At 37.5% G+C, this 14858-nt stretch overlaps 1 protein-coding gene across 1 annotated transcript in view; it reads right to left on the bottom strand.

The window, feature by feature from the left end:
- Positions 1-5514: 5514 nt before the first annotated feature.
- The window catches only part of SMC3 (structural maintenance of chromosomes 3), a 28421-nt gene continuing 19077 nt past the window's right edge, over positions 5515-14858 (bottom strand). Inside the window, exons 19-29 of the mRNA XM_019471730.1 lie at positions 13756-13908; positions 11251-11402; positions 10870-11028; positions 10054-10161; positions 9493-9601; positions 8592-8839; positions 8258-8470; positions 7372-7563; positions 7027-7204; positions 6317-6423; positions 5515-5999 (exon numbers count right to left, since the gene is read on the bottom strand). Of these exons, the coding sequence (XP_019327275.1) occupies positions 5928-5999; positions 6317-6423; positions 7027-7204; positions 7372-7563; positions 8258-8470; positions 8592-8839; positions 9493-9601; positions 10054-10161; positions 10870-11028; positions 11251-11402; positions 13756-13908 (1691 nt within the window). The 3' untranslated portion in view covers positions 5515-5927. The remainder of the gene's footprint in view (positions 6000-6316; positions 6424-7026; positions 7205-7371; positions 7564-8257; positions 8471-8591; positions 8840-9492; positions 9602-10053; positions 10162-10869; positions 11029-11250; positions 11403-13755; positions 13909-14858) is intronic.

Raw genomic sequence — 14858 nt, 5'->3', positions numbered from 1 at the left:
ATATATATTAATAATAGAATGTAATGTATATTATATAATGTATAATATTATATAATATACGTATGTATTATATAAATCCCTCCTAGCTGTTACGGCAACTACATAGAGGAACCCTAGTACAGTTTTGGCTTCTGCAGTATCTGTCAGTCTGTAGGTAATCACAAAGCAGTGGGAATGCAATTTACTCCCAAGCAGCCAGGGTTGCGAACTACAACTGTACTTGAGAGATTCCAGCTACTCAATATTTACAAGTTTGAACTCTAAAACCGACCAGAAATTCATTCACAAGCTCAGATTTCCCCCCAGTTTAAGCAAGGGGGTGAAGTGTTCTCCCCTGCACTACGAGGGCCTGCATCCAGCTGGCTAGATGCTGTTTGGGTGATCTGAACACTGAAGGTCATGGATGCATTTTTATCCTTAAACTAAGTAGGAAAACTTGAGCTCTTCTGGAGAGACAGAGGCAGATTTTCATTGTGCTCAAAGCTCCACCAGCATCTGCCTACAACCTTTAGTGATATCAACAGCAATTAGATGATGTACTTCTGACTCACATGTATGCTCTGTCTGGAATGCCTCCTATTTAAAGCATAGTATACACAGACACTGTTATCTTTGAGGTCCTGTAACCCAACAAACATCTTACTGATACATTCTCTCAGGCATAGTTGCAGAAGTGAATTCTAAATGCTGTTCCCACCTGATGTAAATCTCATTTCTAGAATGGTAGGAACTGTCAGGCATCAGAACCCGAGAACGTGCATGTAATTTCTCATCTTTACATTTCCACACAGAGGAATAAAACTATCCCACATGCAAGCCATGCCTATAGTAAGAAATTACAAGTTCTTCTTTGCCTTAGCAAATAGAAGTTTGGAGGCATTTCAAAAGAATAATGTAATTCTCCTAGAAGTGAAGTACAACGTGAAGCAGCTGCCGATTCAGGAGCACTGAAAACTGATGATGGGCTCAGCATCATTACAAAAATTTATAGGCACAGTTAACACTTAGCTGAAACTGCAGCAACAGAGGAATCCAAGGACTACCGAACAACGATTTTGTCCATCATTGTTGCTGCATTATGTAAGAAACATTTGTCTGAGACAAAATACATAGGCAGAAAACTAAAATTAGAAAGCTGAACTTGAGGCAATCAAGGTTAACAAAAACAAGAGATGCCCCCTTGTGGTTACAGTCAAAGGTAGCAAACGAAAGACAAGTTTGAGAAGGAAAGAGTAGAAATAAGGATCTCAAGCCTAACTGGCTCCTCTCTGCACTTCAGCTGACTGTAAGAGGGAGAAGAGACACATCATGCCAGGACCGAGGTGAAAAATGCCTCCAATTAAAGTAATCCCCAAATATGCTTATAACGCACTAAAAGGAAGTGTTATGTATTTGCTTTTCTGTAAAACCAAATCCACTTTTATAACCCTCTTTGAAAAATAAGACAGTATCACTAGTTAAGTGAACTTAAGTGCACATGTGAAAAGATTTAGACTTTGTTACTGGGAATGCTTTTATAGACTATTAGGGAGACAGTAAAAGTATCCATTGTGCCTAATGAGGAATGAAAGCAGATGCTGGAAATAAAGACCTTCCAGGGTCTAAGGTTACCTTTCCCTAGGAAAATATTTTGAAACAGTATCTGAAGACTCTCAGCTTGTAAAATCAGCAGGGCTCCACTAAGAGTCAATAAAAAAGTGCCATTCCTCTCCAGGTGAAGAGCTGTTGTCTATTAGAACCTGGTGCTCCAAAAGCATAGCAGCTGTTCTTCAGAAGTGCTCTTGTGTGCCTATGGATAAATACACTCAGATGGGAGCAGCTGAGAGGATCCCAGCAGTTGCCAACTTCAATAGTCAGGGTAACTCACTTCATACCTCCAATTTGAGGGAAGTTTTACCCTCAACTTTAACAATAAAGCAAATTTCCTTTTTGCATTTAGTCCAGTTTTGCTCCATCTCCTGCCCAAAGTTAGAAACTACATCTTGTAACATTTACGTAAGATTAAAAATATGAAACTCAAAGGTGTTAACCTTACAAAATATTTGAAGAATGTTTGCTAGAGGTGAAAACTATCCTAAGATATCAGAAATGATCAGCAATTCAGTTGATAAGTTTCACATATTGATAATTAAGAAAATGAACAGTTGAACACCTATATTGGAGACATTCAGCAGTTACATTACATTGGTATTCCCCAGGTGACTTTCAAGCTTGCAGTAGGAAACGCAGCCCCAGGTGGACATCCAGAAAACAACAGTTGTGTTTTAGTGGAAGGACAAGTATAACCAGAAAAATGAAAATAAAATGGTAACATTCTCAAGTTTCGTGTTTCTGGATCATACCACCAGTGATTTTTTCCCAGTACACCAGGGCAACAAAGCTGTACTCCTGACACTGACCCAGAATACAACCACCAGCCCTGCGTTGCCAGGTTTCTGAGAAGCAGCTACCAGAGCCACTATGCGGATCCTACAGTCAATATGTCTAAGCCCAGGCTCCCTGGGCATAACGAGCAGGTGCACCATGGGGCACCCAGGATTTCTACAATTTCTGGGATGTCCTACAGTTCAGAGCAAGTGTATAGTGTCACTGAATTCTGCCTTAAACTTCCAGGTGGAAAAAACAGGACACCTTGTGAAGAAACTCAAGGACACAGTAACACCCAAAGCAGCTTATTTTTAAGATTCTAGGAAGAATTTAAAGTACTAGCAGATAGAAAAGGCAACTTGTACACTACTACATTGAGTGGACCAGATATGAACCACCACAAATGGAACACAACAAACACATACACCTTGGAAACCTATCACTCCAATCACTGCATTTTGCAACAGCTGTGTCACATTTTCAGATTTATGCAGCAATCTGAAGCAATTCATTAAGGCACAGACAACAAAGAAAACTTTTCTGCCACTCCTGACATTAACCATGGTCAAAACCAGGCTAGGAAAACCAAAATCCTTCTTTAGGTTGTATGTACTGGCATTTTTTCAAGACAACTCTTCCTCCTTTGTACAAGGACTTTCCTTAAAACATACAGCAAGGGATGAGGTTCTGGTTTTCCTACTTTCATGCAGTTCTCTCTCATGTAATTTATTTTCCAATATAGCGAGCTGGTATGGATTTTGCTAAATAACCTACCTTACTCCATCCCTGTTTGAGGCCCTCTTCAATTCTAACTATAGCTTCTAACATAGCAACCCAAGCTCACTGTAGGGCATCCGCAGCACCGAAGGCTGTGCTTTGACATCTAGAGGAGGTGCTAAGTTATTCAGCCTTTCCCATTCCAGTCCCATGCATGCCAGCATTAGTGGTAACACACTCAATGAACCAGATGAAGGAACTGATGCCAATTAAGTTTTTTTGCTCTTGCAGTATGTGGCTGCACAGCAGAGGGGCATCACAGCATTGAGAATGAGTATGTGGGAAGGGGTATGCTCACAGGAAAACAAGGTGTCATCTTAGAAAGTAGCCTCTCTATTCTGTCCTTTAAAAGTGGCATTTCTAAAGTTTAGTAGTCATTTAGTTAAACAAAACCTCATTTATCACTTGTTGAATGTTTGAAGTTGAACTGCTTTTTCTCAAAAAACTGTTCCTTAGATTGACATATTCTTATGTTAACTAAAAAAAAAAAAAAAAAAACCAACCACCACCACCCAAACTTACCTTGAAAAGGGATTCTGAAAGTCTTGATAAATCTCCCGTTTTGTGCAAGTAGTTCTAAACCTTGGTCTTTAGCAGACAAGAAATTGAAGTGATAGCTAAAGGCTTGTCTATTCTTACCCTGCATAGCAGCAACCCAGTATTCAGTTGTGTTTCCACCAGCTTGCTAGAGTTACCCATTTTCCTCCTGTGCTTGATAACTTAATGCTAGACTCAACCCAGAGGAGAATTCCTAACACAGCTGATATTACTCAAGTTATTCAGCTGCATTTAGGCTCTATTATGCTGAGCACCATACAAAAAAAAAAAACCCTCTACTAATCTACTCCCACTTTAATGAGATTATTTGATAAAATTCATTATCAGTCTTAGATGGATTTAGTACACTTCTTAATAAGCACAGTAATTAGCTTCATGGCCTATGAACTGCTTATCTCTTCCAAAATTCAAACTAACAACTGTCAAGCTGATGCCCTAGCACTAGCAAGCCTAATGAGTTAGCTGAGAGCACAGCCTGCTATTACCACAGGCAAGTTATGTATCTGATCATCACAGATTACAGACACTTCCAAGTGTGTCCTTACATGCACTGGATCAAATGGCATGAGATCAGTAACCTTAGGTATGAATCTGTGGCTAGGTTCTTTAGGTCGTTCTCTGGACTTTGAACTCACTTGTGAGTAATTCAGGAATGCTTTGCTCTGTAGCCACCCTAAATGCATATTCAGAGCTCTGTATGCAGAGGACAAATTTCAAATTCTTCAGGGTTCTCAAATATAGTCTATTCACATGCTAAAAATTTTGGGGGCGTTTGGGTTACTTTGGCTTCAAGAGTTTGTTTCATGTTTTGTACCCTACCCTCTCTTCACTGAGAGAAGTCTACTATGTAGCTAGTGACTCCCTAGGACTACAGAAAGCTTTGTTATGTCAGGTACAACATCCTCCTCCTTCTGGCTTAGATTTACTGTAGGTAGTAATTTCCTGCATGATTATAATTCCCTGGGGAAGTTACTCCATACCAACTTTAGTATTCTTCTCTTACCCTGCCTTGTACGGCAAGTATATGCACTCCTCAGCTCAGGAGACTTGCAATGAGTTCACGCTCTCCTTTCCTGCACTTCCTGGTTCTCAGTGGAGAGCAAGGGTGCTTGCAGATGAAAACCTGTAAGACAGCTTTGTTCTTCTGCTTCATTGAAAGTGCCCTACAGAGTAAATGCAGTATACAAGTTCACTGTTTCTCACTGTACTATTTAAAGTTACATAAGGTACTATTTAAGGTTATTTTATTTTTTTATATATACACTATTGCAACACCAACTGATTTTGTTTTTACAGCTGCTTTGCCAAGAAATATATGGTCCATGGTAAAACCTTAAGTTTTCCAGAGTAACACATCAAATTATTCAATACCCCTTTGCCAAAAGCCTAGACAGTAGGAAGCGATTCACATTTTGACTGGTGACTGTCGCTTGGCTCAAGTTATGCTGGTGTCTCAGGCTAAAGGGATATGATGGAGGAACTGTTACACTGGCCAGGGTGCCAGGAAAAGAGAAGGGGCTGTGATTTGTCTTGATACAGTTTCAGACTTCTCAGTATCTTCTGATACTTACATTTTTTTCAGTTCAATAACCAGAACACTATGAATTTGGACAAGCACAGATTTGGGGCGGTTTTCTGCTGGCATCGGCAATGTGCAAAAGAGGGGAAAAAGAAGTAGGAATGGCTTGAAAGAATGGCTTTGTCTCATACTTCTGAAATATGCAGCTCTAATATGACCAAATAGTATTTACTGCATCTCAGTGGAATCCTCTAAAGAAAGACAATAGAAACCAAAAACTTAATGCATACAAGTTACAGCGATAAAACCAACCATTTTAATTGAAGCCATTTAAAAAAAAACATGGGAGGCAATATAAAGGATAAAATTATACTTAAGAAGGAATAGCTAGCACTTTCTGAAAAGCTTTAAAACAGCAACAGACACTTTACAAAAGATTTGAGGGAAGAGAATAAAATTTCCAAACTACAGGTACTGTATAAAGGTAACATTAACAATTATCTTATAAAATACAGCAACAGAGACAAAATGGATACTTAAGCTCCTTTGAAACTAAGCCTTCTGGGGTCTTGGGGTCTTGGTTAAAATGTATGTTCAAAAACTATTTTAAACAAGGACTAAATACTTCATATTTTAAATTTACAGGTCCCTGGCATAAACATAGCACTATACACATCTTCCAAACAAGCAGTAAGTACAATTTCGTTTAACCATGCGTTGTATCATCTTCTACAAAGTCTTTGGCCATTTCTGCTGTTATCACATCAATATGACTAACCTGGTGGAACAAAAAGAAGTATATAGTTATTACATGTCTCCCGCAGAATAAGACAGACTTATTTATGAAGGCTCCAGGACTCAGCAACAGGCCTAATAATCAACTTCTAATTTCCTTTAAAGAACATGACAAGGGACATCTGTAGATGTTTAAATTCTTTTCCAGGAAGAAGGGAACTTTTACACAAGACTGCAATATAACTAGAAATCCATCACTGAAATAAGACTGATTCACTTTCAACTTGACTTTCAAGTCGAGTCTCAAATGCACAACTTGATAAGGCTCTCAGTAAACACCAGAACTAAAACATTATTTACCTTGTTTCTGAATTTTACACCATAGAACTTGTCAGCCGACTCAAGAAGTTCAGGCCTAAAAGTTGTTGTAATAAACTGAGCATGTTCAGCTAGTTCCATAATCATATCTAAAAAAGAACACAAAAATTCTTTATTAATGTAATCTTTACAATAAAGTGGAACAGGTCTTAATATGAGACAGGCAAAGGGTTTGCTATCCCTTATTCAAAATGAGGTTTTGGTTAATTAAAAAAAAAAAAACCACAACAAAAAAACCCCCAAAAACCACACAACCCACAAATCAAGAAAGGATCCATACCAGGTTTTTAAATATTATCATTAATTCCAGTACCAACTCTGACAAATCCAGCCACTCAGCAAAATCTGTGGGGTATTAAACTTCTATGATGAAAAACAGTAGGCACTTTTCCAACAATGTAATGAGCTAAAAGTTCATTTTTAAAATCAAACTACACTTCAAAACAGCACTATTTCCACCACACTGAAGTGTAGTAAGGAGACCCTTTAGACACAGTAGACAATGCAGAGCTTCTACCTAAAAACAAGTTCATGCAAGTTTCAGAAGGCACAAAGTTAAATTCTAACACACGTGTTGGGATATTCAGAAATGTGCCTTTATGATTAAAAGCTTTTATGTTAAACATCAGGGATGAGAAGACAAAGACTATCACCTTCAACCACAATGAAGAAGAATAAAGGTAGACAGTTACCTGAAACAGCTTTTCTGTGCTGAGCATCCAAGGCTTGGTCAATTTCATCAAACAAGTAAAATGGAGCTGGATCACATTTCTGGATAGCAAATATCAGGGCTAGGGCCACTAAGGATTTCTGTCCACCTGACAGTTGCTGCATTTCTCTCATTTCACCCTGCTTCCCTGTGAATGATACCTAAGAAAACAACGCAACAGCAAGATGATTTCAAAATATTAAATGACATCATCACTTGCTATTATAGTAAATAAACAGTACCAGGTAAACATTGCCTTTTGAAAATATAGTTAAAAGGCAATCTAAATGAACATTCAGAGTACTGAAACACAAATATTTTTCTTTACCCTTATGCCAACTCCAGTGAACTGGTCTACAGATGGAACACTGCTCTGAGATCCAGATCCCCTTTCACTCTCAGTGCTGCCTTCACCTTCATCCTGGGACTGACTGCCCTCCACATCTCCTTTCTTCATCACTAACGTGGCCTTGCCACCAGGGACTAACTTCTGGAATACTTCACTGAAATTTTTTGACACCTGAGAAAGAAACAGTCAATACACCAGCTCACTTTTACATAATTAAATCAATTGCAGACAACAGGTGTTTTTACATGATCACACTAAGTATCTGCTTCAAAGCAGAGATCCACATTCATTCTCAACCACAAGTAGAAGTGAGAAACATATGCTATACAGAGGTTGGTTTAAAAACATCTAAGCCAACTGTTCTTGTACTATGAGAATTTTCACCAATTTTTCAAGAAAATGGTAGAAAACAACAGCAAAAGCAAGTATTATTTATTTCAGTAAACTTCAGGTGAGATCTCAGTTAAGCAAATGATCTTTTAAGAGATGACTTCACATACTTCATAGTTAAGATACTTTGTTAACATTAAGAATTACTTTCACTAAATCTGGAGAATGGTTTTGGTGCGGAGACACTCCGCAGAAAGGGTTGTATGTAGTACAAAGAGATTCACCAGAAAGGAAGTATTTAAGAGCTTTAAAGCAAAACTAGATTTGTAATACAACCAAGATGAACACGTATTTAAAATGCTAGCCTATTTCTTTTTCAGTATTTACAAAACCCACAAACCTCAAGTCGCATGATACTACCTTCTATTATTATAGAATAGACATACTTAGTATCTGCCTCTTCCCATATAGCTGCTACATAATGGGACAATTTGATTTCAGTACAGTGCCTTTACAGTTGTTGTCATTTTGTTACCTGTTTGAAAGTCAGCTGAATAGCCTCGTATTTCCTGAGCTCAAGGACATTCATCAGCTCCATGATGGATTTGTAGCCCCTGTCCAGTTCCTCTTGTCTTTTTATCAATTTTTCCTTCTGCTCCGAGAAATTCACAAACTGATCTAAAGCTTTTTTATTAACATGACTGTATTTCTTCAGTTCTGTGTTGCACTGCTCTAGTTTGCGGAATAACTGTAAATGGAAAATATTAACGTATCAAAGTGACTTGCAATTCTAGCCACATTTGACACTCAAGATGTACGTGATGCTAACATTTCAGGTCATGAAACACAAAACCAAGCACGCTTATTACCTGCTTTAAACTTAAAGTCTGATACTTTTCAAAAGCCTCCTGTGGAAGTGAACCCAACTCTCGGATTTTCTTCATGCATTCCTCTTTCTTCTTGAGGAGCATACCTTGCCTGTTAGTCATTTTTTCAAGTTCTTTTGTGTCATGGTTAATGGCATCCATATGCTCCTTTTCCATGTTCTTCCAGCGTTCCATGCTCTTTTGAAGCTCTTTAATTCCCGCTTCTGTTTTGTCAATAGAATTATCTAGATCTGAGACATTGGGGGACAGCACAAAACCCGAAGTGGTAAGTCTTACATGCCTGCATAAAATCAGCAGTTATCCAGTCAAGTATTTATGAAGCAAAAAGATAATCTAAAGAAAAAGATCTTTTAAGGAGTAGGAAGTTAATTTTAAGACAAAAAGCTGAAAATCCCTCTCTTCTCTTCCCCATGAGTATATGGCTTAAAAAACCTAACAAACATACTAAGGTCATATTGTTAAAGGCTAGAAAGGAAGCAAAAAAAAGTTTGAGCAATACAGATGCTATTTCCTATTTGACAGCAACTTAAGTTTTAGATAGGTTAGACGAAGTTCAAGAACAACTATACAAGATCATGCTTGTATGAAGATTGCTTCAGAAGTACTATGTCCTGAAGCCAGAAGTCTGTTATTACCAACACGTACTTATTGGTATTACAGTGTACAATTGTGGACACTTATTTATGTACAACATGCACAAAATCTTGTTTCACTTATCTTTTGCAGTAAGTTCCAAAAATCTGTTGCACACTATGTAACTACTACAGCATATTGAAATTAGTAATTACTTCTCATATTATGGTCTATTTTCTAAACCAAAATATGGTATGTGTGAACTTTCAAAATCCCAGAGATTTTTCTTTGAAAAAATGATGCTACCAACCATCTGACCGTGCCAGTGTATCTTTCACTCGTTTGTTGATAGCCTCAAGTTCCGATGTTGTGGCAGTAAGAACTGTGCCACCTTCTGTTTCTCGTAGCTCATTCAGTTCCTATAGGACAAAGTAAATGCCACCAAGCTTCAGCATGGAGAGGAACAAAAGTATAAGCCAGACAAACGAGTTATGTCCCACTACTCTACAGATTAATTATTTTATTAAATATTTTAGTGAAGTTTTAGAGAATAGTTAGATTTTCAAACACATCTGCCGTTATGATTATACATAGGCTGTGGATCTAGAGTAGGATTTCTGTCAAAAATTCACATGCCTAAAATACTGTGCTGAAATTTAAGTAAATAACTCAGCTTGGATACAGGGAAGCAAAACCCACCACAGTTAATACAGGGTAATGAGTGAATATTTATCAAGTGATTAATACGTTAAAGCCCTGGAAATAAACTAAAAACAGACTGCAGAAGTACATTTAAGAGAAAATCCTTACTTGTTCCACTTGGTCTAATTTCTCAGATACTGCAGAAGTACATTTAAGAGAAAATCCTTACTTGTTCCACTTGGTCTAAGCGTTTTCTCAGATTCTCATTGAGATATGTTTCAACTCTTGTGATAATGCCTTCTAGTTTAATCCTCTCATTCAAAAGCTGTCTGTTTTCCTGAAAAAATAAAAAAGTATATTAATTGCCTTAACTGACTCCTAAACAACTATTTTTTCCTTTTAAAAAAATTAAGACCAAAAAACCACTCTTCACACAATTCTGCATACTAAAATATCACACAATTCTTTGGACTGTTGCTCTAATTTTAACAGGTAGAAAGAACCAAGCAGTAAATATTTTTGCAACTGTCTAACATAAAAGTCAACCATACAAATCGGTAAGTTTCTTAAACTGTATTAGCATCTGAATCCAATTCTTAAACCAGAAGAGCTTTAGAAAGTATACTGCAGAAGTAGTATTTTTTCAACATGGATGCCAGACAAAACCTTAGTTTTGGCTCATCTACCACGTGCCTAAAGGCACTGTTTTATTTTCCCCACACTGTGCATCGTTCCTTTCAGATGATATCCATTTGTATTTATCGTTGTAAAGTCCAAGAGCAGGAGCAAGGACGCCATGATGATTCCAACACAAATAGCCATAATTCTCACACAATACAGCTAGTATCACACAATACACCCAGCATCTGAGAAAAACATGCAAATACACTTTGCAGATGAGAAAACTCCAAACATGCCTACCTACTGATGACACACTACTTTAATTACACTATATTCATCATAAGTGACTTTTCATACAAAAGGACAAGAGTTTATTGGGAAGAAAATTACCACATTTAATGGCAAGACATTTTCAATTCCTTACTTGCTGTAGTTGTCGAATTTCATCATTAAGGGCATCCACACGTTTCTGATCTTCAAGACTGAGCTGAGACAACAAATCAGTCCCCAGTTCTGCTTTTAATGATTCTCTGGTTGACTCCATAGCGTGTAAACTTGCCTCCAAGCTCTGCAAACTGCGTTGCTATGGGACAGATATTAGACAAAATCATTCCTCAAAGCGATCTGTAGATTTATATGAATTTCACTTTTCTGTTTACATAAACACATTTTTGTGACATATCTCTAGTCATGTCTTCATATTTCATATTATGATATTAACCAGAAAGGAATGCAAGTTTACAGTAATATTAGTGAAACAATTAATATAAAACCAGTAACAGCTTTCAATATCCCCATACTATACCTTAGGCATAAACGTCTTTTCAGACTGCTGCCTTTTCTCCTTCAGCATTTTCATCTCTGACAAAATACTGTCTCGAGAGGCTTTGAACTTTCTCTGCTGTGTCTCAATTTGCTGCATTTGGTTCATTAGCTGGTCAATCTCATTATTAATCCATACCGCGGGCTAAGGAAAACTCTGTCCTTGTTTTAAAAGGCATTTTATATCTACTAGTACCTTCAATTTTTATTCCGTTTGGCATATTCAGCTGCCATCAAAATAAAAAAAAAACCCACAAACAAAAACCCCCACAAAACCAACATATTCAGTTGTACAGGAGAAATCAAGAACCATCAGCAGAAGTAACTTGAGCGCCCTTATCAACACCAAGAACAAACAAGGAAAGATTCATTTAGCTGTTAATTTTACAACATGGCACTCAGAAGAACACAGGGATGCATATGAACTTGTAAGGAAAACTCAGATCTTACAAAAATATAGAAGAGCAGATGCCTACATTTAAAAAGAAGTATTAGAACAATTCAATTATCCCTTACTCAATTCTGAGGCAAAAAGTGTAATTTGTTCATGCTAATTTTGATATAGTCATGGTGCAGAGCTTGCAGAGGATTCTGTTTTAATTTATGTTGAATTGCTAACATCACGTTACTCCTACTACAATGTATATTTTAACATGACATCAACTTAAATGCCCCAAAAACTAAATAATTCCCCTAGGCAGAGGCTACAGTAAAACACTTCACTACATACTTAAAACATTCTGCGAAAACTAAATGAGCTACAGAACAGAAAGTTAACAGGAATGGGTATTTTACTTTCAAAATGACTGAGGTCTGTTTGTGGTACGTTCTACAAGTTACTGTCAAACTGCAGTAACAGCTCTTATTATAGTCCCTGATCTACCACAGCTGAAGGGTATGCCGCACAGGAATTTCTATCAGTTAGATGAGCACTCTACCTAAATCCTCTATAGATCCCTCCTCAAAAAGAAAGCCAGGCCTAAAGATTTTGACTTAAACGATAGCAAGAAAGATTTCTCAGTTCCAAAATAGTAGTCCTGGTTAAAAGTTATACTGAAACCAAAGGGTCCAACAGGTAATTGGGGAATTTAACCGCAAGCAGCAGGAATTCAAGCTCCCATTCCTAGTTACAAAAAGCAGGCTACCTGTACAATGCACACTGGCATTAGTGTTAAAATTAGTTTCTGCACAAATCCTTTTAAACCATATGCCTACATATTTGTAGTTTAGAAAAAGATGTAAGGAAGGAGAAAATGCCACACTTAATAAATAAATAATTGTAGATACACAAATTGAGTCCTGCACATTGTGTACAGGTAACAGTAAGAAATAATGAATAACATTCATTATTGCTGGTGCATGTAAAGCCAGCTGGCAAATTCAGTCTATTTAAGTCACGTTTAACAGACCATTTCAACATTCTCCCACTGACTTAAGACATAAGTACATACTTTTTGAAGTTTTGCTAACCAGCTGTGGATCTAAGCATAGGCTTCAGTGTTCTGCTTATCTGCCGCCCCAAAAATGTCTCTAAGGCACTGCTGCAGGTCAAAAAACAAAGGAGTTCAGTTCAAAGGACAGAATGACCTGGATAAAGGAGAAGAAAATTGTATAAGCCTCCCCTACCCCTGAATTCTAGATATTGGATCTCAAAAGGACACTGTAGCATTAAAGAGGTTAGAGTAAAAGGTGACAGTTACTTGACTTTTCGTACAAAGACACTGAAAAGACCAAGACCGTCAAGCAACTCAGAGCTTAATTATAATATAAGGCTCTCCATCTCCTCCCCACAGCATAAGTGGACTATGTAACACACCAATTCAGGACACAAGTACTAAAAATATAGCATGAATCAGAAGAGGCAGTGAAGATTAACACAGATAAGAATATCTGGTTATAGTAGTTATTACAACAAACTCTAGAAGGAATAGAAAGCCTCAAAGTTAAGGGTTTAACCCCATCTCTAAACTTTAAAGATCGAGATCAAATTTTAACAGGGACAGATTACTAAAGCTCCTTTTTTCTGAAGCCTACAGTGCCAGCCACTCTCTGAAGCAAACTATTGGACAAGGTGTACTTCAATCACTATTTTTCAGTCAAGTTTCCCCAGTATGGAAGTTTTAGCAAAAAATTAAGAGCAATGGTAGAAATAGAAACTATTTCTTAACTAGTTGCATTGATCTAAAAATGATGTTTAAAAAAGAATGCAATTCAGGCACATAAACAATGGATGTTTTAAAATCTGTTATTTTCACTGGTTGTACACCAATTTTCACATGCAGTGTTTTTGTTTGTTTGTTTTACCATTGATTTATTTTTTACTAAAATCTCTACAGTAACATATAAAACCAGGTTGCACAAGCAACAGTCAAAACAAATGCCACAGCCAATATGTAGCATTGTTAGTCTCCTGTTTTTCATCTATTACTGTAACCACAAAACAAGAGCTTTGTCATCACACAACCTTTCCCTGAGAACAAAAGGATATTTTCAATGTTTCTGCGTAAGTTTTCATTGAGTTTTGCTTCGAGTTCACCAAGTTCTTCTTCTGCCTTTCTAACATCTTTTTGCAATTCAAGCCGAGATTTCCTTGTGTCGTAATAACCTCCAGTCAAAGCACCACGATGGCTGACTTGATCACCTAAGAGCATTAACAGAATGAGACTATAAACTGCACGCTACACACTCTCAATAATGTTCAGAGCAGTTTCTACAACACAACTTAACAGATTAACTATAACATTTCAACTAACCTACAGAAATGCTGCATCAGTATCAGGAATCACATATGTAAGTTTACAGTAATTAGGGAAATGTTTATTTCTGTATTCAATTTAAAGTGAATTTCCTTCCTCAAGACCACAGAGAGCTATGATCTCCTTTAAGCATTAGCCAATTTTTTTTTTTGTTTTTAATTAACTTCTGAAACCATGCAGCTTGAAGGAAAAAAAATACTTATATTAAGGGGAAAATGTAAATGCCTAGCACTACCAGTTTAAAAAAAACAAACAAACCTCAGATCTTCTGTGAGGGAGAAAACAAAAGAGAGCCTGAGTAATTAGCATCATCTGTGGCTTGTAGAGTATACTACCACTGAAAAATTAATCATTTCCTCCTCAGACATCCCTAGAAATTTTTTCAGATTGACTTGAAGAGACAAAAAGACAACAATAAGCCTGCGAGCAATCTTCCCTTCAAGAACAGGCAATTAACAAGAGATATAGATTACTTCAGAGAACATAACACGTAAATGTGTCTGTATCCTGGTTCCGGCTGGGATAGAGCTAATTTCCTTCCTAGTAGCTGGTACAGTGCTGTGTTTTGGATTTAGTACCAGAATAATGTTGGTAACACACCGATGTTTTAGTTGTTGTTAAGTAGTGCTTACACCAGTCAAGGACTTTTCAGCTTCCCATGCTCTACCGACTGAGAAGGCTGGAGGTGCACAAGAAGCTGGGAGGGGGCACAGCCAGGACAGCTGACCCCAACTGGCCCAAGTGACATTCCATACCATGTGACATCATGCTCAGTACATAAACTGGGGAAAGCTGGCCGGGGGGGCCGCTGCTCAGGGACTGGCTGGGCATCGGT

Source organism: Aptenodytes forsteri, unplaced genomic scaffold (genome assembly GCF_000699145.1).
Source record: "Aptenodytes forsteri isolate BGI_AS27 unplaced genomic scaffold, ASM69914v1 Scaffold15, whole genome shotgun sequence".
In the NCBI taxonomy this organism is placed as follows: Eukaryota; Metazoa; Chordata; class Aves; order Sphenisciformes; family Spheniscidae; genus Aptenodytes; species Aptenodytes forsteri.
This window is presented reverse-complemented; position numbering and strand designations above follow the sequence as displayed.